The sequence below is a fragment of the Siphateles boraxobius genome, unplaced genomic scaffold (assembly GCF_051911475.1).
Source record: "Siphateles boraxobius isolate OS27281-9 unplaced genomic scaffold, OSU_SipBor_1 66, whole genome shotgun sequence".
Lineage (NCBI taxonomy): Eukaryota > Metazoa > Chordata > Actinopteri > Cypriniformes > Leuciscidae > Siphateles > Siphateles boraxobius.
The window spans coordinates 6278326-6301567 of record NW_027509193.1 but is presented as its reverse complement, the minus strand read 5'-3'; the positions used below and the strand labels follow the sequence as shown (position 1 = coordinate 6301567).

The 23242-nt window shown below is 38.4% G+C and overlaps 1 protein-coding gene across 6 annotated transcripts in view; it reads right to left on the bottom strand.

Moving 5' to 3' along the window:
- Nucleotides 1-23242, bottom strand: part of baiap2a (BAR/IMD domain containing adaptor protein 2a) — a 98272-nt gene that overhangs the window by 7559 nt on the left and 67471 nt on the right. For all 6 annotated transcript variants that reach the window (XM_077211816.1, XM_077211814.1, XM_077211812.1 and 3 more), the window contains exons 6-11: nt 20480-20617; nt 7182-7334; nt 4589-4822; nt 2681-2897; nt 2349-2550; nt 1703-1771 (exon numbers count right to left, since the gene is read on the bottom strand). In XM_077211816.1, coding sequence (XP_077067931.1) covers nt 1703-1771; nt 2349-2550; nt 2681-2897; nt 4589-4822; nt 7182-7334; nt 20480-20617 — 1013 coding nt within the window. The remainder of the gene's footprint in view (nt 1-1702; nt 1772-2348; nt 2551-2680; nt 2898-4588; nt 4823-7181; nt 7335-20479; nt 20618-23242) is intronic.

The following is a 23242-nucleotide window of genomic DNA, read 5'->3' as shown; positions in this document are numbered from 1 at the left end:
TACACACTAATGCTCAAAAGTTGGGGATTTGTAAAAAAAAAAAATAATAAAAAATAAATAATTACATATATATAATATGTACATATACATATTATACATATGTACATATACATATACATATTACATATAAATATATATATATACACAGGTTCTTCTAAAAAAATTAGCATATTGTGATAAAGTTCATTATTTTCCATAATGTAATGATAAAAATTAAACTTTCATATATTTTAGATTCATTGCACACCAATCATGGGTAAGACTGCCGACCTGACTGCTGTCCAGAAGGCCATCATTGACACCCTCAAGCAAGAGGGTAAGACACAGAAAGAAATTTCTGAACAAATAGGCTGTTCCCAGAGTGCTGTATCAAGGCACCTCAGTGGAGAGTCTGTGGGAAGGAAAAAGTGTGGCAAAAAACGCTGCACAACGAGATGTTTGAATGTTCGAGAATTTTGGGTTTTCATGAGCTGTATGCCAAAATCATCAGTATTAAAACAATAAAAGACCTGAAATATTTCAGTTGGTGTTGCAATGAATCTAAAATATATGAAAGTTTATTTTTTATCATTACATTATGGAAAATAATGAACTATCACAATATGCTAATTTTTTGAGAAGGACCTGTATATATATATATATATATATATATATATATAAATTATATTTTATTATTAGCAAGGATGCATTAAACGGATGCATTAAACTGATTAAGTCATATATAATATATAAAAAAAATACTTAAAAAAATGCTGTTGAATAAATTCAAAACAACACTAAATACATTTATCAAGGTTTCCACAAAAAAAAAATGAAGCAAACATTTTCAAAAGTAATATTTTCTTAAACAGCAATGATTTCTGAAGGATCATGTGACACTGAAGAGTGGAGTAATGATGCTGAAAATTCAGATTTGTCTTCACAGGAATAAATAGTATTGTTATAAACATGCACAAAGAGAAAACAGTATATACACAAAGAGAACACAGTACTTTTAAATTGTAATATTATTTCTTCACAATATTACAGTTTTTACTGATTTAAGATAAAAAAACAAATGCAGAGCAGAAGAGACTTCTTTCAGAAACATTAAAAATGTAAAAAAAATATTACCGACAACAAACTTTTGAGGTGCGAGTTTTTGTAAATCATTTAGTTATTTCTGTCATTTAAAATGTGAAAAATAGTTTTCAGTAATTGAATGTGTTTCCTTTCTTTATAAACTCCTCAGTAAAGTATTTAATAGTGGTTAGAAGTGAAGAAACAGGAAGAAAAGCGATTTAAAAGAGCAAAACAAGATTCCAACCATATTCCAGTGAAATAATTTGATTAATAATCAGATATTGTTGATTAAATCAGGCAATTTAATCAAAGCGCAAGAGAGCAATATCGGTTTCAAATGGCCAGAGAAGAAAAAGAAAAGCCCAAACCTACATCCCACTGCTCAGTCAGTTAGTGACATACAGTATTAAATTATTTCTGTGTAACCTCGTATTCCTTACGTAACTAATAACAAAAAGATTTCCATCCCAAAATCCATCCCAGATGACTTCCAAATGCGTTTTCAGTGAACAGATTATGACGTGATATCTGTGCTGCATTTACACCTGGGGTTTTTAATGTGGTCAAGTGCAATCTGATCATGATCCGATTACCGAAAACGTACAGTATGCTAATACCAAATGTAAAGAGAGAAACTTACTTGACTTTTAACTTCTCACCGTCACTCTCAGGCAGCACTCGAGTGTAGGAAAAAGGAAACCAGCCACGCCTGAGAGAAAAAAGCTTTTCTTTAGAAACTTTACGTCCATGACAGTGGATCAAACAAAATGTAAAGAAAAAGCATTAGTGAGATATCTTTCACATCTCAACTTACTTAGAAAAATATTCTCCAAAAGAAAAAAAAGAGAGAAGAGATTAAACGGAGAGTAAATGGAGACTTATTCATCTCAGATTATTTTCCTGAGAAAAAGACTGGTAATCAAATGTATCACTAACTATTTGTATTTTATCTCTTAAGTCATCTTTTACTGCAAAATATTGAAATAAATGCAAATATACAAGGAGTGAGAGAATGTAGGGAAACAGGTCTAATGCCACTTTGCAGTCGCTTCTGGGCACTTTAGAGTTTCAACAGATCTCAACAATATCTCAGAGAAAACTCATGAGATATTATTAGGCTCTTTTTCTCAGGAGAACAATCTGACATGAACAGTACAAGGGGCCTAGAAACCCTAGCGACGGTCCCAACGTCATCTTGCAGTGCTTCATGGGATGCTTGATTCATTTAAGACCTTATGTTTCCATTCAGCTCTGTTGCTAATGTGCAGTATATATCGAGCGCTTACATCTTGTTTTTCTCATTCTCCCCATAGTGCCAGCCGTCCCGAGCCTCTGGGACCAGCAGGGTGATGATGTCGCCTTCAGTGAAGCTGAGCAGGGTGCTGTTGTCACCAGCGGCGTGGGAGAAAATGGCCTGTACGCGAGCGCGTCCGTTCTTCTCCAGTCCAGCCGCCATAGAACTTGACCTAGGCAGAGTTCGTGTCTCTCCTACAGAGCGAACCAACTATTAATAATAATAATAATAATTCCTTCCAACATTTCTTTTATGGAGCTTTTCTCAAAAGCAAAAGGACTTTATTTGCCCAAAAGTCTGTGTGGAAGGGTTGGTTTCTCTTACCCACAGTGGTCTTGTTTTTAGCGGGCTGAGGCCTGCGCACAGGCAGAGTGTTGGAATAGACGTCGCTGACCTGTCTCTGGGGCTGGCTCTGCGGTTGAGACTGATTCGGTGGGGAGGGCGGTCTTCCCTGAGAGACCCCTCCCTCGTTCCAGTAGTCGTCTCCATGGACACCCGTCGTCCCGTTCACCAGAGACATGCCTTCGGGACCCATTAGCCGCTGCAAGCATCAAGATCACCAAGTAAGTGATGCCAGACACTAATGGTGGACCGATATATATCGCCTATGCCGATATTTGGCCTTTTTAAATAAGACTTTTGGTAACACTTTATTTCGATAGTCCACTTTAAACATTCAACTAACTATAAGTAACTTTGCAACTACAAGTCAACTAACTGTCATTAGAGTATCAGTAGACTGTCTTTCTTAATATCTGCTAACACTTTATTGTGATGGTCCTCGACAGACATTCTACTGACTATAAGTAACTTCGCAACTACAAGTCAACTTATTCTACTAACCCGAACCTTAACACCTAACAGTCTACTACAGTCTAATAATACTGTAATGAGAGTTAGTTGACATGTACTGTAGTTGCAAAGTTACTTCTAGTTAGTAGAATGCTTAAAGTGGACTATCGAAATAAAGTGGAAGCGGTCTTTTACATTTATTTTGACAGCACTGTGAATGTCAGCGCCTGAGCGTCAGAGCATCTTATTATTAGTTTACTGTCTCTGTTTAACGGTCTAATACATTATTACAGAGGTCTTCAACCCTACTCCTGAGTTTAACAACCCTAATTAAACACACCTGAACCAGCTAACCAATCTCTTCAGGTGTGCTGAAGCAGGACACTGGAGCTGTGTCTGAAATCGCCCCCCTATACCCTTAAATAGTGCACTATTTGCGAGGACAGCCATTTGTAGTGGTGTCCGAAACCATAGTGGACCTTATCGAGTGCACTCATTCAATCCCACAATGCACCGCAAATAACGAGTGTACAACCAGTGTACGCTCAATGGATAGAGAATACCCATAATGCACTGTGAGAGTAGCATACCAAATGAATTCCCGTGTCTGACCAGAAGATGGCGCCTGCAGGCTGAATCATCCATCCATTCATTTCCAATGTGGCTATAGTGTATCATACAGGTATAAATTCATTTTTACTTGTTTAAATTTTTTAATCCAAGTTTATAAATGCTAGTTTCCATGCTAGTATGCTAGTTTCCAATCTTTTCATTTTACTACTGGAGCTGCCAGTTTGCTAAATTTCAAATGATTATTAAACAGCAAGCACAAACCATTATGCAAAAGCGGCAGTCCTTCCGGCGCAGTTCATTCACTCCTTTAAATGGACTACATTAGTGGAGTAATGTAGGGAATAATTAATGAGGGTATGAGGGGGCGATTTCGAACACAGTCTGGGTCTCCAGGAGCAGGGTTGAAGACCATTTGTAGACTGCATAAAAACATTTGTAGTCAGTTAAATAGGGTGATATCGTCATCGACCATCAAAAAAATATCAATATCGGTCGGCCAGATACACACACAAAATGCTGGGATTTAAACCAGCAGACAAGGCCACAGACTTCTAAACAAGCTCAGTGATATACAAGTATCACTCAAGCAGCAGCACCAATAGAGCGTTAATGCATTATGGGTGTAGAGGCACAGTTAACATTGTGTGAGCGTTCTGCTCTAGCGAGGGGCCACTCGACTAAAGCACAGCCTGCAGACATGAGCTTTAAAGAGGTTGAATCATCCTACGCTCAGCTAATGCTGCAGTATGCAAATGAACATTTACTTTTCACATCAGGATACGCGAGGCTTGAAATGCTATTTTGTGTATTCTGACCAACAATCAATCCTTTATGTTGTGAAACAGATGGCAAATATTCTTTACTAACCCCCTGATGGCCCATGAAGGCAGCTAGTTCGGGGGGCACGGGCAGCGGTTGAGCTCCAGGAATGGGATCTGAGATGACCAGGTTGCCCTTGGAGGAGTGCAGTGGGCTGGAGATGAGGGTGCTTGATCCAGAGCTCATCTGCTGGGCGAGCAGCATGGCCCTGTCGGGCAGCTTGTTGGGGTCAGCACAGGCCTGTTGCCACACCGGGATCTTCTGGGTTAACAAGTCCTTACCCTATAAACAAGCACCAAGGGAAAGATAGGGATTGTTTAGATTGGCAAAGCTTGTCCATAAATGGTGTAATAAAATGTATCTGAATGTGAGAGAGAGAGGGAGAGAGAGAGGGATAGATAGCTAGATAGATAGATAGAGAGAAAGAGAGAGAGAGAAAGAGAGAGAGAGAGAGAAAGAGAGAGAGAAAGAGAGAGAGAGAGAGAGAGAGAGAGAGAGAGATAGATGGAGAGATAGCCCTCTGTTGGCTTTACACCACTACACTTGCTGCATATGTAAAAAAAAAAGAAAAAAGAGAATTGCCATGGTAATGGTAACTGTAGTTTCTGCCAAAACACCAGAGTTACTACAGTTATTGTTACTACTACAGATTCGTGACTAGATTTTTTCACTTTCAGAAGAAAATGCAAGTGGCTGCCTAGACATTTCAATTATGGTTGCGTTCTGAGCAACACTGAGGTGTTCTGAGTGGTTCTCAGTGTTCTAGGTTGTTGCTAGGGTATTCTAAATGGTTTATCGTGTGTTGAGCTAAGGTGGTCAGAATGGTCTTTGGTGTATTGCTAGGGTGCTCTAAGTGGTTGATAAAGTGTTTTGGGTGTTTCTGGTTTTCAGTGTGTTGCTAATGCGTTCTGCATTTTTTTTAATGTTCTGAGTGTTATTTCTATTGTGTTTAAAGTTGGTTTATATTGCATTGCAAATGTGTTCTGAGTGTTCTTTGATGTATTTCGATGGTGTTCTGTGTGGTTTTTAAGGTGTTCAAAATAGTTATTTGGGTTGTCGGAGTGTTCAGAGTGATAGTTTTTAATGTGTTGCGGGTGATTTCTAGGGTATTCTGTGTTGTTTTTATTATGCTGCTATGATGGTCTGGGTGGGCTTCAGGGTTTTCTTAGAGGTTGGTTGTTTGTGTGTTAGGTTATTCTGAGTGATTTTGTAGGGTGTTTTGACTGGTTTTTGTGTGATGCTAAAGCGTTCTGGGCCATTTTACGGTGTTCCGGGTGGTTTTTTTGAGAGTTGGTAGGTTGTTCTGATTTATATTTGGTGTTTCGCTAGGATGTTCTGGGTCAATTTACAGTGTTCCGACTGGTTGTTTAAGTGTTAGAAAGTTCTGAGTGGTTTCTAGGGTGTGTTGCTAGGTTGTTCAGGGTCATTTTAGGCTGTTCTGAGAGGTTGTTTTATTGTTGTTGGGATGCTCTGATTTATTTCTAGGGTGTTCAGACTGGTTTTTGGTGTGTTTCTAGGATGTTCTGAGTCATTTTAAAGTGCTCAGAGTAGTTGTTTGTGTGTAATGTTGATCTGGGTGATTGCTAGGGTGTTCTGACTGGCTTTTTAGTGAGTTGCTTGGATGTCTTGTGTAAGGTGTTTGGAGTGTTTTAGTCTATTGCTAGGATGTTCAGGGTGTCTGCTAGGGTGTTCTGAGTTATGTGGCAAAGTTCAACTTAGGGTTAAGAGGTTTGAAAAAGCCCTAACCCTAAGGGCATCAACGGTTTTTTGACCCTGAGCTTTTTGCACAATCCTTTCAACATATAATTCGCCTCACGTCATTGTCATAGCAGTTGACTGTTGTTGATTCTGAGCAACTGCTAATGGGTCTCACATCTCGGTCCACTTACAGTACAGCTCGCTGCAGTGTGGGTGAGGGGCCTTCGTCTCCGTCCTACCGCCCACTCATGGTGACTCACGCACACAACACACTCATGGCTCCCGACTCCACCACACTCTCTCTTTCTCTCTCTTCAGCGCGCCCTTTCTGAACTCTTCCCACACACGCCTCCATACTGATTAGCTACTGGACAGGATGTTCTTGAAAACGAAAGGCTTTTCTCCGCCCCTCCCTACAGCTTCAACAACGTTCTCAGAAGACAGCACCTCACGTCTAGTCCATGATCGGGGTATACGGTTTAGTCAGAGCAAGTTATACAATAGTATATTACACAAAATATCCGCGTGCAAGCATCTCTTCAGCACACACATGTATACAGATGTAAAAAGGAGCATTTAAGTAGATTGCATATGGGGTGGGACAACCTGCAGATCTAAATAACTGCTCTACATGCAGTCTGGAGTTACAATGATGACGTTTTGCCGTGGGGTTATTACAGATAATTGATATGTCCAGAAATGGCGTGCATTACTTCACAGGCACCTTTGGAACACAGACAATTGCAGGGGAGAAAAAAATCTCATCTTTGCAATAAGCCCAAACAAACTGTGCCCAATGGAGACGGTAGTGAGGGGTGATCTTTGGGGATTGCCATGGCAACTGCTGCTGTCTTCAGCCATATTACAGGAGAGACTGTGAAAGTGCATCGGTGGTGATGCTGTCTTGTCTTGTACGGCAAAGGAAAAAGCATCTGGGTCTCACCTTGCCGTGGTAGGCACTACTGTTCTTGGCCACGGCGCACTGACGGTCCACCAGGAAACAGTATCTCCTACGTTCCTCTGAAAGTGCTGTTTTGTAGCCCTCTGCAATGAAGGATTCCAGCTCACTCTGTTTACTGCTGATGGTCTCAACAAACTGTGGAAGATAAAAGAAAAAAACAATTAGTTTCTATGGTGAACATACAAAAAGCTTGCATTTACATTCTTAAAGGTTCTTTAATGGCCTTTTGACCTTCCTAAATAACCATTTTTTTGCTGTGTAATGTTCTTGAGATGGCTTAATGGTTCTTTGGAGACTTTTCTGCTTACCAAAGCTGCATTTATTAGATCCAAAATCCGGCAAAAACAGCAATATTGTGAAATATTTGTACAATTTAAAATAACTGTTTTCTACACGATTATATTTTAAATGTAATCTATTCCTGTGATGTCAAAGCTGAATTTTCAGCATCAGTAGTGTCACCAGATCCTTATTCGATTCTAATATGATGATTTGATGCTCAGGAAACATTTCTGAATAGTATCAATGTTGAAAACAGTTGTGCTGCTTCATGTTTTCATAATGCTGTAGGCATAGAATAGAAAGAATAGAAAGTATTAATTTTGAACGGTAATGTATATAAATGGGTACAAAACAAACACTCATCCATCCTCATTCGCTTTAGCAGCCGGGATTTTCTTAAAAATTTCACCTTTTGTCCTCAACAGAAAAAATAAATTGTTAAAAAGGTGAGTAAATGACTATCCCTTTAAAAATGTTCTCGTTTGGCATCAGGCTATGAAACTCGTTTTTGGTACTGATTAAAAACTCGAGAATTAAGAGAATTTTGAAAATAATTGGTAACAGGAGTGTGCCGGTTATCTATTATGCTTTACAAAAACTATTGCGACAGTTCCATGCTACTGAATGATTATCATATTCATGCATAATGGCACTACAAAATTGGTGCTTTTTAGTGCCGTTTTGTCTGTGAATATATGAATGTGTTTTAGATGTCTGGTGCAATAGTTTTTCTTATGAATACTAAAATGATCTAGTCTCTACCCGCTCTCTGCTGATTGGTCCATAATCACCTTGCCATCTCCCTCTCTTACATCCCCAGTGGGAACTCTCAGCTCCCGGAAATGTCAGAACCATTACAGAACTCATTATCTCAACACATCCAGGTGTTTTAGTGCCCTATTCCAATTTACCCACAACAGGACGAGGGGGACTCCCCATCACTCACTGGTATCATCGTGTATTCAGTTATAGTGGCCTGAATGAAACAAGTGATGAGAAAAGTACTTCAGACACCATCAAGAATCAATGATAGGGACTACTTCCAATGAAAAAAAAAAACGGACTTGTAGAGGGAGTGAACGCTGATGAACAAGTCAGACTCAGAAATCTAATGGAGCAGAAAATCTCCTACGGTCACACAGCGAAAGCTCGACTGCGTTCAGATGAAGATTGGAATGTTAAATTAATGGGTTGTAAAACCATCAGGAGAGCGTTTTATGGAGAGATTTGATGGTCTTCCATCTGCTTTGTATCCAGAGGACTGAATTATCTGAAAGAAGAGCTTGTTGAAGAGAGTATTTACTAGATCGAGTATCCGCAAGATAAAACACAACCTTGGTTCACGAGTCACGACACTGCCACAAAATGCAAGGTCCTGACTGAAGTGAGTACATGCAGTGTGAAGTTATTACCACAGGTTGGCGCTACTTTTACACTGATGGCTACTGGCTTACATGTGTTGAGGAACAACAGAAGATTGTATTAAAGACAAAGTAAGTGTAAGTGTTGTGGCTCTTAGTCATTGTCTGTCATCTATATGCTTACGTAATCCAAAAAGTAACTCTTAACAGATACAAACAGGGTTTTTCCAGGCTCAAAACGAGACAGAGGTAGTACCATCCTGATGATGTGCACACATGCACTTGTGCCGTGCCTTCAACTGGCCAAAGCAAACATTTTGATAAATGAAAAATAGGAGGCTAAAATGTTTTGCCTCTGGTTGTGCATAGTGAAAAAGGCATTAATGCAATGTTTAACGACCTTATGTTATGTTTATGTTCAACTACACTGCAAAAGGGAGCCCTTTAGCTGTTAAACAGCTGCCTTTTAAAAGCAATGTATTTTAGGTATTCTAATAATTAGATGGTTTAAGAAAATGACAATTATCAAGATAAAGAACATTCTACAAAACGCTAACCTGTTGAACATCAAAGTAATTAAATACAACATGACAGCTAAAAAGGGCTGGTTGAACATAAACATAACATACGGTCATGAAACATTGCATTTAAGCCATTTTGTCATCTACACAGTGCACAGCCAGAGGCACTTCAGCCTCCTATTTTTCATTTTATAAAACTTCTTAAACTATTTAACCGCACATACTCTTCTTGCAACCGAAGTTGGCCATCCCTGATTTAAGTAGTACTGTCTTTCTTTTCCAGAAAAATGGGACCACAAGTAGTTAAAGGGTTAGTTCACCCAAAAATTTAAATTCTGTCATAAATTTACTCACCCTCATGTCGTTCCAAAACCATAAGACTTTCGTTCATCTTCGAAAACACAAATTAACAATTTAAAAATGAAATCTAAGAGATTTCTGTCCCTCCCTTGAAAGTCTACGCAACTACTTTACCACTTTGACGATCCAAAAAGTTCATAAAGAGATCGGAATCTAATCCATATGAATTGAGTGGTTTGGTCCACATTTTCTGAAGAGACTGTATTGCTCTATATGATGAACAGATTGACATTCATTTAAAAAAAAAGTAAACAACTTACACATCTGTTATTTAAACGGAAGCTCAAGCATGCTTGCTTGATGTGTGAGAACCAATGAGACTCATTCTCATGAGTTACACAGCAACCAATGAGGTCTGTTCTCATGCATCAAGCAACTACGGTTGATGTGTTTATGTTCACTGATCAATATTTATATGTGAATGTGCCTACCGTGTATGGTTTTTAATGTGTGGTTTCACTTTCTGTGACATACAGCGATGGAGATATGAGCTTAGCTGAAAATTTGACGGATGAACCCGTGGCTCGATTGGACTCTTGTCGTATCAAAAGTAATAACACTTTTCTATTTTGTGGACGTCGCATTCTTTGAGATTACTTTGGTCACTGTCGCTATGGTTACTGGTAAGAGAATATGGGCTTGACTCCCATTGCATGCTCATAAAGACTGTATTCAAATTTCAAGATGCTACTGCAAGTTGCTGTTTGAACAGGATATTTCAAGAGTTACACCTGTAACTAAGTAAATGCTGTTGTCAATCCCAACTGACAGTGTGAACGTAGCCTTAGGCCGTGTGTCCACCAAAACGTTTTTAGCCAGCTGAAAACGCCTAGCTGGGGGAGCTTGAGAGCCTTGTGGCAGCGTTGAGTTTTTACAGTTGATACGATTCGTTGCTATGAAACAGAATATCCGCAGCACAGTTTACTTGTAACTGATTTCGTAGATAATTTGTTTCATACTAAAAATGTATTTTTCATCCACTTTGTTCGGTTAGCTCTGCTGGTTGACGTCGTCGTTCAGAAAAAATGTTGTGACAGTTGGTCGGTGTGGTTTTTGTCCCGCCCCTCCTCCACTGTGATTGGACGGCTGTGTAATAAGTGACAGTGATGAGCGCTGCGTTTTACCCAAAGTTGATAATTTTTCAACTCTCGGCGACCAGTAAAAAACGCCGGGCGCTCAGCGCTTGAGCGTTAAATACACGCTAAGCGCCTCGTTACGCTCATGGCGTTTAAAAAACGCGGCGCTCCCATTGAAAACAATTGGAATTATACGCCAGCTGCATGAAAAAACGCTTTGGTGGACACACGGCCTTAATGGGGGAGGGCCAATGAAAGATCAGCGCTCTGCATTACAGATGAATGGATTAAAAACATAAACCTTGTTCAAAATCCCTTTATACTTGCATGTTGTTACATATTTTCAAGCAAACTGATATCTGCGGACAAAAAATGAATTCATTAAGGATAAAGGGTACGTTTTTGAACCTTAAAGGAAGATTCCTGCCTTGTGGACTTGCTTTACAGCCTTCAGAATAAAAATACAGATACAACTGAGTCATAGAGTACTGCAGTGTGAAAGAGATACGGTGAGGTATGACAGCACAGAAGGTGAAATGAGGAAAAGCGCAACAGAAAAATAGAACATGGGGAATGAGTGTTTGATGAAAAGATGCATTAGAGGTCATGACAGCAGGCGGCCGCATGGAGAGGCATGACGCGGGTGACAGGCGTGCTGATGGCGTGATGGATGGAGAAGGCAGGACCCTTCGTTTCATATATAGAAGCTGTCAGACCTACTTAATCAGCCGCTATGAAAGATGTTACACAGGTCATGTGACTTTAGCACAAACGCTCTAGTTAATGGAGCAAGTGGAGAGAATTGCTGCACGGTATACCGGTGACACAGTAAGATTTCAGTACCCGTGCCTTGATTATTTATTATCATACTGAATACTCAAATAATATTAATCCAAAAGTATGATCAAAGAGTATAGAAGTACGAAGAGGCGAAACTCAATAGAACGTTCCATTGCAACAAACGCGCCCATGCGCAGAGCAGCAACTCCGCCATCTTGGACTGAACGCAACACAGCTGTCATAAAATAGAACGATACCGGTTCCAATTCAAAAGCGGTTAAGGGAACTAAATAGTAGTTTCTAGTTTTTAATATCTCTATAGCCTAAACTAAAACGGCGTGTTGAATAATGTACAACAAAATAATGCTTATGGATCGGTTTATAATTAAACAATTTCGTCATAGAGCATGAAGCTGTCAAATAGGCTATTTATTTACCCCAATAACTTTTGGGGATAAAACACCAGTAACAACAGCCCATGTTCCTCATGAAATGATTGACAAATTCCTTGGAAAAGCCAAAACACAATGAACAGTGAGTAGGTGAAAGGGACAACACATTAGTCAAGAGAGAATATTTAATAGTAATAGAAGATTATCACAAAATGAACAGTAATAAAATTGGTGATGGTAAGTAGATCACATCATTTCTGGCTGCATTACACAGAACAAATCAAACATTGTGCAAGTAAAGTGCACACATTTACTACAAATAAAATGGCAATGGTAAGTATATTAGCTGTTCTATATGTTTTAGTCTTTAGTTTTATTATAATTTAATTTATCTTGACTGATAAAAACTTTGTACAACACGTTACATTTGATACAGAAAGAGAGAGTTAATGTAACAGTTACAGATTTACAGATTACTTAGCTTTAAAAAAATTATGTTGCGCTTCTGTTTTGGGCTGTGAGAGTTGTCGATTTGGGTCCGTAATATATGATGGATTCTGACTAATGAATAGTTTCACCATGTATACAAGAGTGTTTTTGCACTTTTCCTTGTTACACACAACTTCCCTGCACTCACTGTTGTACACATCCATGCTGCTATTTACGTATGGAAATGTACGTACTCTGCTCACTTTAACGTTAATCAAAACCTTTTCTACTTTACCTCTCTGGATCTTTGGGGAATCTACGAAATGCTAGTTGATTGGTTGTACACTGGTAGTAGTTGCAGTTGATGGCAGAATACGGTTTTCTTTGTTTCCAATTATTTCCAGATATAATGCTGTACAGTTGTGCTAACGGTAAAACCATTAGTTCAGTTCAAAATGGCGTCAGCGCGACAGCAGCGCCATCTAGCGATTGTTACCAAAACTGCAACGGAATTTCGCCTCTTGGTACTTCTATACTCTTTTGTATGATACACTACCATTCAAAAGTTTTTGGTCGGTAAGACCGTTTTACTCAAAAGTTGAACATTTCTCAATGTCCAGAAACAAAAACATACCAAGCTGTTTTTCCAAAAACATTTTAAGAAAAAAATCTTTCCGACCCCAATCACAACCAATTTTGAAGCAACTTCATCTCTCTTGCCAAAGGGAGGCTGCAGTTCCAACAACATTTTACTTTAATTTGGAGAACAAGAAAAACTCACTAAAAACAGCCATGCTTTACTCTGGGACATGCTGAACCAGTCCAGCTCATCCTTTATTATGACACAAGGAACATTTCACTAACAAGTGAAACCTAAGACACATGTACCAGAGGGAAATTCCAGACACAGTTATTGTTCTGCTCATGTAAGTGTCAACAATATCACGAATTCCTCTCCGCAAAGCAACAGCTATTTCAAATGAACTGCTCATCTAAAATGCATACCTTTACAAAACCACACTAAAGCAGTACTTTCATGTTAAAAGATTAATTATTCAGTGTCATGATGTGTATCAAAGTACCATGGTTTTTTACAGAATGTTTTTGAAAGGGCATAGTTTCCTCCCACCATAGTTACAGTTATTGTTTTTGAAAACTCTTGGGTATTTTATCCAAGATCCTACAGTATCTAATTGAACAGGAAAAGAATGAAACCTCCAAAAGAGTTTGCCAAGATGACATTTCCAAAGAAAAAAAATGCAGCACTGCTTGCACAACGTGGCATAAAATATACTGTGGCATTATGACATTACCTTATACCTTATAAGTTCTGGGATGTGTGAGGGTTTTGTATTGATTGCCAATAATATACTTCAAATCAGCAAATGCATCATAAATTTAGCTTCTTTTGCTCAACTCACATTAAAAAAAGTCAGAAAGACAGTCTTTTCCAGACTGGTCCAGCTATTATGCATGTTCTCTTGAGTAACAAACAGGTAATGCATATCATCCTGTATCACATTTGATATGCAAAATTCCAAGGCCTCTAAATGATCAGCTTTGCTGAAAAACTGATAGATAGTTTTGGAACTCAGGCAAATGGCAACAATGAAAACGGAGCCAGAGGGGTGGAGGGTGGCGCAGCTGATGACTCCGAAGTCCGATGCGGAACCGGAGGGACGACTGAGCAAGGTGGAGCCATACGGACTGAGGGTTTGGAGTCTTCTGTCCGTTCTTGATTGTGTTCTGGGCGGGGGTTCACCCTCCTTGTGGCACCGGTTGCACCGCCCTAAGGATGGCCCTGATTGGGAGATTGTCACGATCATGTCTTGTTCTGTACTACTTAGTTTTTTTTTCATTGTCACCATAACACAGAATGTTATCCGATCAACGTTTCCTGGTTCAGAGGTAGTCGAGGACGCGGTGTGATCGGATCTTAATGTAACGTAAACGCAATCCAAGCGTCTCTGCATTCACAGGTCGGTGTCAGACAAAGCCTCGTCCACTGTCATTATTCCCCCTCCTCTCTCCCGATCTGTCAGGGCAAATATAGATCGCAAATATCATGGAAAGTTTGCTTTTGCACCCGAAAGTTGCAGAACCATTAATTCTCTGTAAAGAATAGCATCTCCCCACCACAGCTGGCAACAATCTCGGATCCATATGTTTCTTTGTACCGCTTAAATCTATCCACCTTATTACTATTTGCAACCTCCTCATTTTGCGAGATTTGTAAAGTCTACTATGACTGAAAATGTTTTTTAAAAGAAAACACACCACTTCAGGTTGACAGAAAAAAATGATCACGCGGGAAAAAGAGATCCGATCGGTTATCCTGATACAGAAGCCACTTGATATTGACAAGTGTAAACGCACTATGTCCTGAGTGACTAATGATCGGATCATGGTGATCACATGTTAATGCCAAGTGGAAAAGCAGCCAAGAATGACAGTGGTGAGAAAACGGCAGATAAAAAAAAGCATCTGATCATAGCGACGTGGTCGCATTTGAAAAAGCTCTGCAATTCCGCACTCTAGTCATGTCACGTTTATTTATATAGAATTTTCTACAATACATAGCTTAAAATTAAGCAGTATTTACAGTAATAAACACGAAAAAAGTGTCAATCTCTTTTAATTTGAATTAAAACTTTATTTTCTACTATAAAGAGACTCTTCAGTGTGTTCATGTTTTTACGCACGGATGTCTGAGCTCGACGGACTGAACAGAAGAAATGAACCGGGGAATTTATCCATGTTCAAGGCGGAGCCTCAGAGCCACACCCACCTCTTGCATCATCACCACAGACAAATGGTAGTCGAAGGTATTTAGCAGCCTGTTTTAAACTCCCAAAACGAACTTTGTTTTGCTCAGATGTTTTTAAAATGACGTCACATTAGTTTGTTCTTCGAATTTTCTCAATGTGCACCGAAGCATTAAAAACAGTAGAAGCTGGGGCCCACTAGGGGGCCTCCGTGAACTACCTGGTGGGCCCTAACAGTGTGCGTCTTAAAATTACTTAAATGTAGAAATTTAAAACTCTAAAAAAAAGATGTATAACATTAAACTGAGAAGTAGTACGAGAGGTACACATATCAGTACTAGGGGACCGACGGTCTATGTTGTCTTGGGACAAAGGGGGCCTTTGGAGCCAAAATCATTGCAGCAATTTCATGTAGCGCTTTCATATTTTTGTTTGTCGATTTTGTGAGAGGTGACACGCGTAATTAAACTAACCTCTGCTGTTTGCTGCAAATATTCAGCTAAATAATTCCTCAGTATAGGATTACTGCAAGTCATTTTCATAAATTACCCAGCATTTGCAGCTTTAGAAAAGTGTGCTGGGCGGGAGGTTGGAATCCCTCTACTGTATGTCTAAAGCAACACTCGCATGCTGTACAGAAGCCTACAAAGCCCTCTCTAACTTAAACGCTTCCTGCTGGGTGTCCCACTGCGTCAGCCTGATATAGCCGTTGCTCCGCTCGTTCCTCTGACATCAGCAGTCCTTCATCCAGTGGCACAGAAGCTTCCTCTCCAGCCTAGCAAAGCAACAATCCCTGGCTCTCTCAAGATGAGTCTCACAGAGTCATGTGTGCTAACCGCGCGTACAAGTGTTCTTCTGTAGATACGCTAATTGCTTTCCCTGAACTCGCCAAGGAGTCCACACCATTCAGAAGCATGACATGTCTGTTAACGTGTGATATTACAGTTTGCGCGAGCGCCGTAGACCTCCGCCGAATCTCATATCCCTCCCGCTGTAACTCAGACCACTCTACCGAACTGAATAATTAGCTAATTAGCATCTTCAGAGGGACTTCAGTGACTAATTATTTCAGCAGCAACATGACGAGGAAAAAAGAAAAGAAAAGAGAGGATGGAGGTAAAACAGAGTCGAGAGCGAGAAAAACAGAGGGCATAAACAGTTGTTTGAACACGCTCAGACAGAGCGGTCAATTCATGCCTGTTCATGGAGCTTTTCCAATGAATCACAATAGCGCTGTGATTTACGGTAATATGGATGAAGTATCTGCATTTATGTGTGTGCGCACTCAGACTTTGCTTTATGCGCCCCTGGGGCTCTCGACTAAATCAGTTGACTTTTCCTGCTCTCGCTCAAGGCCACATTTACATGAAAAAAGAGTCTGAGGTAGAAAATGAGAGCTGCTCCGTTCTTTGGACTGAAGCAGGTTTTCAGAATTGATCTTTTAGAAGCTAGGAAAGATAAAATAACTCATAATATATCATCAAAATGCATAATTATACAACTTTTGATCTGATTAGCGGTGTTCATTGTCGTTGTTAAATCCAGAGACACACTTGTGACCAAACATTATATATTAATGTGGCATGTGACTGTGTTGCTTGGCAACTGTGAGGCCCGAAACTCTGCACAAACTGTTAATCTTAATACATCAAACTACTAACTGAGCATCTGTGACTGCTGTCATTTTATTAAAGCAATAAGCCGTAGTGTGTAACAGTGATTAAGGGTAGCCTAAAAGTTGTTCTTGCACATGACAATAATTGCTTTATTATGCCACAGATCAGATTGGATTTACTTTATTTTAAAGTAAAGTAAAATAACTGTGATAAGTTGAATTCTACACTTCGGTTTTAAAGTTCGGTGCTGGTAAGACTGAGACGAACCCACGGCAACAATTTAAAAGTAGCACAATTTTAAAGGAAAACCATGGACTTGGCAACATTGGTCACATGATCCTTCAGAAATCATGTTGATTTGATGCTAAAGAAACATTTCTTATTATCAATGTTAAACAGTTGTACTCCCTGATATTTTGTGGAAATTTTTTTTTCTAGATTCTTTGATGAATAGAAATGTAAAAAAAAAGTAATCTTTTGTAACATTATAAATGTCTTTACTGTCAATTTCGCTCAATTAAATGCATTCTTGCTGAATAAGTAGCCTATTCATTTCTTTCAAAAAACATTTTTGAATGGTATGATGTACATTATTGTGATTAGCAATTATAAGAATTGTTGTCACCATTACAGCAATACCTTTTGTAGCTTTAGCTTACAAAATCAGGAAACTGATATTGTTTGCGTCTCTCTGAGGCGAGTGAAGCTCCACCCGGCCTGAGCTCACTATCTGCAGGGCTTCTGGCAGTAGATGGACACATTTACTGTATAAACTCCCAGCAGCACTGCATCTCAAACAGCAGTCACTGACAGATACAGTACATGCTCACACACACACTCACAGCGTGAGGCCAGTGCAGCCCTACATCTGACCGCACTCACACTCAAGCAATATTAACTTCTGCTAATACAACCTTCACCTATTATGAAGACTTTTGTATACAGTTTAAAAAAAAAAAGAAGACCCATAACAAAGGTAATAATAATATATTAAAATGTGTGTATATATTATATATATATATATATATATATATATATATATATATATATATATATACACACAGGCCCGGACTGGCCATCGGGAGCACCGGGAGATATCCCGGCGGCCTGGCTACTAATTTGGCCTGCTGCCAGCCAGCGTTTTTTATTATTATTCTTATATATATATATATATATATATATATATATATATATATATATATATATATATATTACTACCTTTAACAGTGATCATTTTCGAATTCGTCATTCAATACAATTATTATAAATATTAATAAAAATAATAAAAAATAAACTCACAAATCTGTTAGTCTTGACTGGCAAGGCTACGATTCGACTTTATGCCTCAGCCAAACGGTTAAACAAAAAATGTGAGCAGCACACGATGATGGAGAGAAAACGGCCAGGTGGAGCAGAGAGGGAAAGGAAAAAGAAAAAGAAAGCACTCCAAGAAGAAGCAGCAAAATGTTGCAAAATTACTGACCTGTTCAGGGCTTCAAGTGCAGGTCAGTTTCATCTGTAAATAGCCTACTGTAACGTTACTTTTTCTTCGTTAACTTAGAATTGAACTGGTAGCAAATGTAAGCGATAGCGCCCCTGATGTTACTATCGTCTAAATTCGTGGAGAAATCAAAACAAATGAGTGAAACAGCACACAGAACACTCACAGAAGAAATCTGAGGTAAAAATTCTAATTGTTGTTTAGTTTAATGTTTAAGTATTGCATTTTTTTATTTGTATATTCAAACATATATTTAAAACATCTCATGATAACATTATTTATTGCAGTTGTAATTTTGCAGTGCAAATTATTTAATTTGATGGGTAACAGCCCTATAGTGTCTTATTATTATGAATTTATTGATCATGTAAGAATTTGACACGAAAGATGATGCATACGTTTAATAAGGTTATACAAATATTTGTATTAATAATTTTACTAATACATTTTATAAAATGTATTTAATAAATGTATTTTATTAAAAAGTCTTATGCAACCTGCTGACCTTCTAAGCTAACATTTTTGTTTAACCTCTATTCTGCAGTTTATATACATTTATGAGTGTGAAGTAGAGAGGTAGAAAGTAGAAACAGCTTTGGACTTCAAGAGTAAATGCTTGTATAACGTTATGTGCACAGACCCATTTGATATTAGGACTGCTTTACTTCTAGGTCGGTTGTTTATGTTTTTATGTTATGGTCATACTGTGAAATAAATGTAATTTAGGGGGGAAAAAACAGGGTTGTCCGTTTTCTAAATTTTATTTGGGTGCATAGCATGGCCTGGATGGGTGTAGGATTTCCCGGCCTGAAATTGTGTCCCAGTCCGGCCCTGTATATATATATATATATATACACATAAATATAAAATATATATAAACATATATAAAAATGTGAGCTTGAAAAAGATCAAAATGATTTTAGTTTTTTGTTTTTCGATCAGTGATGGATGGTTTAGTTAAACTGTGCATTCTGTGAAATAGAATCCGGCAAATAAAGTAAGAACGGGATGTTTAGATGGTTATCATCACTTCCTGCATTTTAATAATAAGGTTAATTACTATTATTATTATTACTATTACATAATCTAAACATAATAATAATAATAATAATAATAATCTAAATACAATAATAATAAAATAATAATTTGTTTTATTATCATATAATAATAATCTAAAGAATAATAATAATGATACTAGCTATATTAATTATTGATGTTATCATATAATCTAGACGATGATAATCTAAATATACTACTGCTACTGATAATAATAAATAAATAAATAATCTAATTATTATATAATATTAATCTAAACAATAATAATAACAATTATATATATATATAGACACACACACACACACACACACACACACACACACACACACACACACACACACAAACAGATATATATATATATATATATATATATATATATATATATGTATATATATATATATATATATATATATATTATAATATATATTATTATTACTATTATAAACAATAATAATACTTATTATTGTTGTTATATAATAATAATAATCCAAACAATCTAAATACAATTGTTATTATTATTATTATTATTACTAAAAATTGAAAATAAAAACGTCAAAGCTAAACCCAGAGCTGCACAACTACATTTTGAGGACGTGTGAGCTGATCCGGGATATATCATGACTCAGTAGTGGGGTCAGGAGGGCCGTTCTTTCACACCGGCAGAGCGCGTAAGCTTTCCCAGAGCACATGCACTTGGCTTATTGATCTGTGCCGGGTCTCCACAGCCCCGCTGTCGTAGTGTAAGACTCCTCTCAGCAGGCTAGCATTCACATCGAAATTAATCCGGTAGGTTGGGGCCTGGTCCACTCGCATGCTTTACACAGGCAAGAAAGTTAGTAAAAAACAGCTGTGATGTTTGCGTGTGTGTGTTCAGCACAACCTCTTAGCTGATACGCCGCAGCGCTGTTTGTATACACACCTACGGCTTTCGCCCACCCTTTGTGTTCTCACTGCCTCAAGAGGCTCACAGCACTTCTTACATTCAGACGCTGGTAAAAAATCATCTCAGCATTAGCATGATGTAGGTGGTCTTGCTGAACCAGTGCCTATCCATACACCTCCGTCCCTTTCAAAGGCCTGGGACGGAGCCCACAGCGACACGCTAGCTCTGTTCGCGACCCGCAGCGGTGTGGGGGCTCACCTGCAACTCCTTCTCGCCGTACTTGGAGGGGTTTTTGCTGCCCTGGCTCTTCCTCCGCAGTTTCTTCAGCTCACCCTGGCATTTCTCCAGACTCTCTCCTTTGCTTTTGTGCTCCATCTGGTACTTCTTAAGAGCCGCCTTCAGGAGAAAAAAACACAAGGAACACCGTTGGTAAATGCAGAATTCATCAGACTGTAGCTAGTGAATTAAGAAAGACATGGGACTCAAAACCCACTAGTCATGTTCCAAAACACTCGCTTATCTGTCGTCTACATGAGCAGCTGCTCTCCTCAAGGCAAATCTTTACTGCAATGGACTGATTGTAAACGGCCTACATAAGTAGCATCTTTCTTAGTGGTCACTTGTGTGCAGAAGTGTTTCCCAAACTGGGGGTCGGTAAAGATTTACGATTTACATTTTTGTGAAACTCAGACCACATCTTTATGTGCTGTTGTAAAGTTAATTGAAAATAAGCTAAATGTGCATTCTAAAAAAACACAACAACAAATATAACAATGACAATGATAAATTATTGTTATTACTATTATCATTATTTTAAGGTCCTTTATTGTCAAAACTGAAATTTCCTGGCTTTTTTCATGAAAACAGAGGTTTAGGGGCTATGTAACAACCATATTAATTTCAAAAAAGTCGATCCACATATACAAAAATAGTAAAATACACACAGCCTGGATAAAGTAGCTGTGCGTTTTCACGAGCTGTTGTGACTTCGTATAAATGTGATGTCAGAACTACTCAGTCACTGCCTTCAGTCACCACCACCACCAATTGTGGTCACTCAATATTCATGAGCCTCTCTTCTGATTGGCCTGTTGTTTTCTAAGTAGATAGGCCAAAATCGACCTGTTCTTGGCAGAGCTCCTGAGAAAGGAGCTGTAAAAATATATTGAGATGGTTTTTGGTACTTATACCGCAAATATATATTCTTAAGGACATTAAAACCTAAAATAAAACTTCAGAAAGTTGTACAATATGGGTAATATGGGATAATTACAATATACCTTTAATATTATAATTATTATTATTGTTGTTGTTATTGTATAAACGTTCGATCACAATTAATTCTGATTTCATAATTGTCAGATTCAGTTGTGAGTTAACAAGTCTGTAGACTGTACCACAAAATAATTGTGATAAATTTGATGAAATAATAATAATACTACTAATAATAATTATATAAAAGTTAAGATGTTAGATAATGATAATACTACTACTACTACTACTACTAATAATAATAATGTCACAAGGCTGTGTTGTAAACACACACAAACACGTAGATGAAGGGAAACAGGCACTCTTAATAAATCCACAGGTATATCCACAAACAGAGAACAGCAATCCAGGACAACAGGGACGTGCACAGGAATTATGAGGGGCAGTTGCTCTGACCTGAAAAAAGGGCTTCCTGTACATTCAGTTGTGCTTCTTGCTCGTATTCAGTTCTGATGGTAGGCTACGGGCAACTACGCATGATTTGAGGTATGATTGCGTAAAGGGAACAGGAATTCCGGTAGGGAACAGAATCGACTGCTAAACCCAGGGCCGATCCTGAACTCCCCCTGGGGCCCTAAGCAAAAGGGGCCCTCTACCTGACCTGTGAGGCCGTGAGCTATGTAAACCATTTGCCATTGCCACACAATCACACCTGACACTTCACTGCTCCCAATACAATCCTCCCTCCTTGAAACAAAACAGTCAAAGAATAAGTACAACAATATAGAACAGAATGAGGTTCAAACAAACAATATTTTTTGAATAGAGTATTTTCTATAGAATGTTGACATAACAAGTGAATATTAACGTAAACATAAATAAGAAGAAAATAATAAATTATAACCCTGAGCTTTGGCTTTTGGGATTAACTTTGGTTCTCTCTACAGCCTGGGTATTTTCGGCATCAGTATGATTTTTATTTATTTATTATTATGCATGTTGAAGCAATTCTTGATTTATGGTTATTATTTACTGAGGGATGTGCATCCATATTGACCAGTATGTCCAGCTAATCAACATTTTAAATTCAATATAGCCTATAATTTTTTTATAATTATAATTTTTATATTTTATAATTTTTTTCTCGGAAGGGCAACCTGAGTCGAGAAGGGCATATGGGCAGTTGCCCGGGCAACCTGAGCAATCCCCCTGTGCACGTCCCTGCAGGACAACTAAACCATAGACGAGACCTCACAGCAATGAACAGAAACAGAGGAACTTAAGTACACTGGCAAACAAGGATAATTAACGACACACACCTGAACTGAATGATAAATCAAATTAAAGCCCCCCTGTAATGAAAATCAAGTTTTTAAATGCTGTTTATATGTCTAGGTGGTGTTTTTAATATGCTTTCAGACAAACCATGTGCAAATTCATGAGCAAATGCTAAGCATTTTCTCCTTAAAACCGCAATGAAAAAAAGACAGTCTCTAAAACGCGCCTTGAAAACGCTCCCCGTGGAAGTTTTGCGTTTGGTGAGCTAATAAAATATGAAAGCTCAGTCAAATCAATATTTTGTGTAGTTATAACCAGTATCGAGCAGATTATGGCCAAAATTTCAGGGAAGGCAGCAACAGTTCTGCCAGCAACTGCTGGGAACAGCCTTCAAGTCAGGATCCCATGATGCCTTGAAAAGCCAGACAACTCACTGGTGTCTGGAACAGAGATGACGGTCTGGGGTTTCAGGGCTGTGCGTTCTGATGTCTGCAGAAGAAAGAAGTGAAGGCCTTCACTCTCAAACGCACA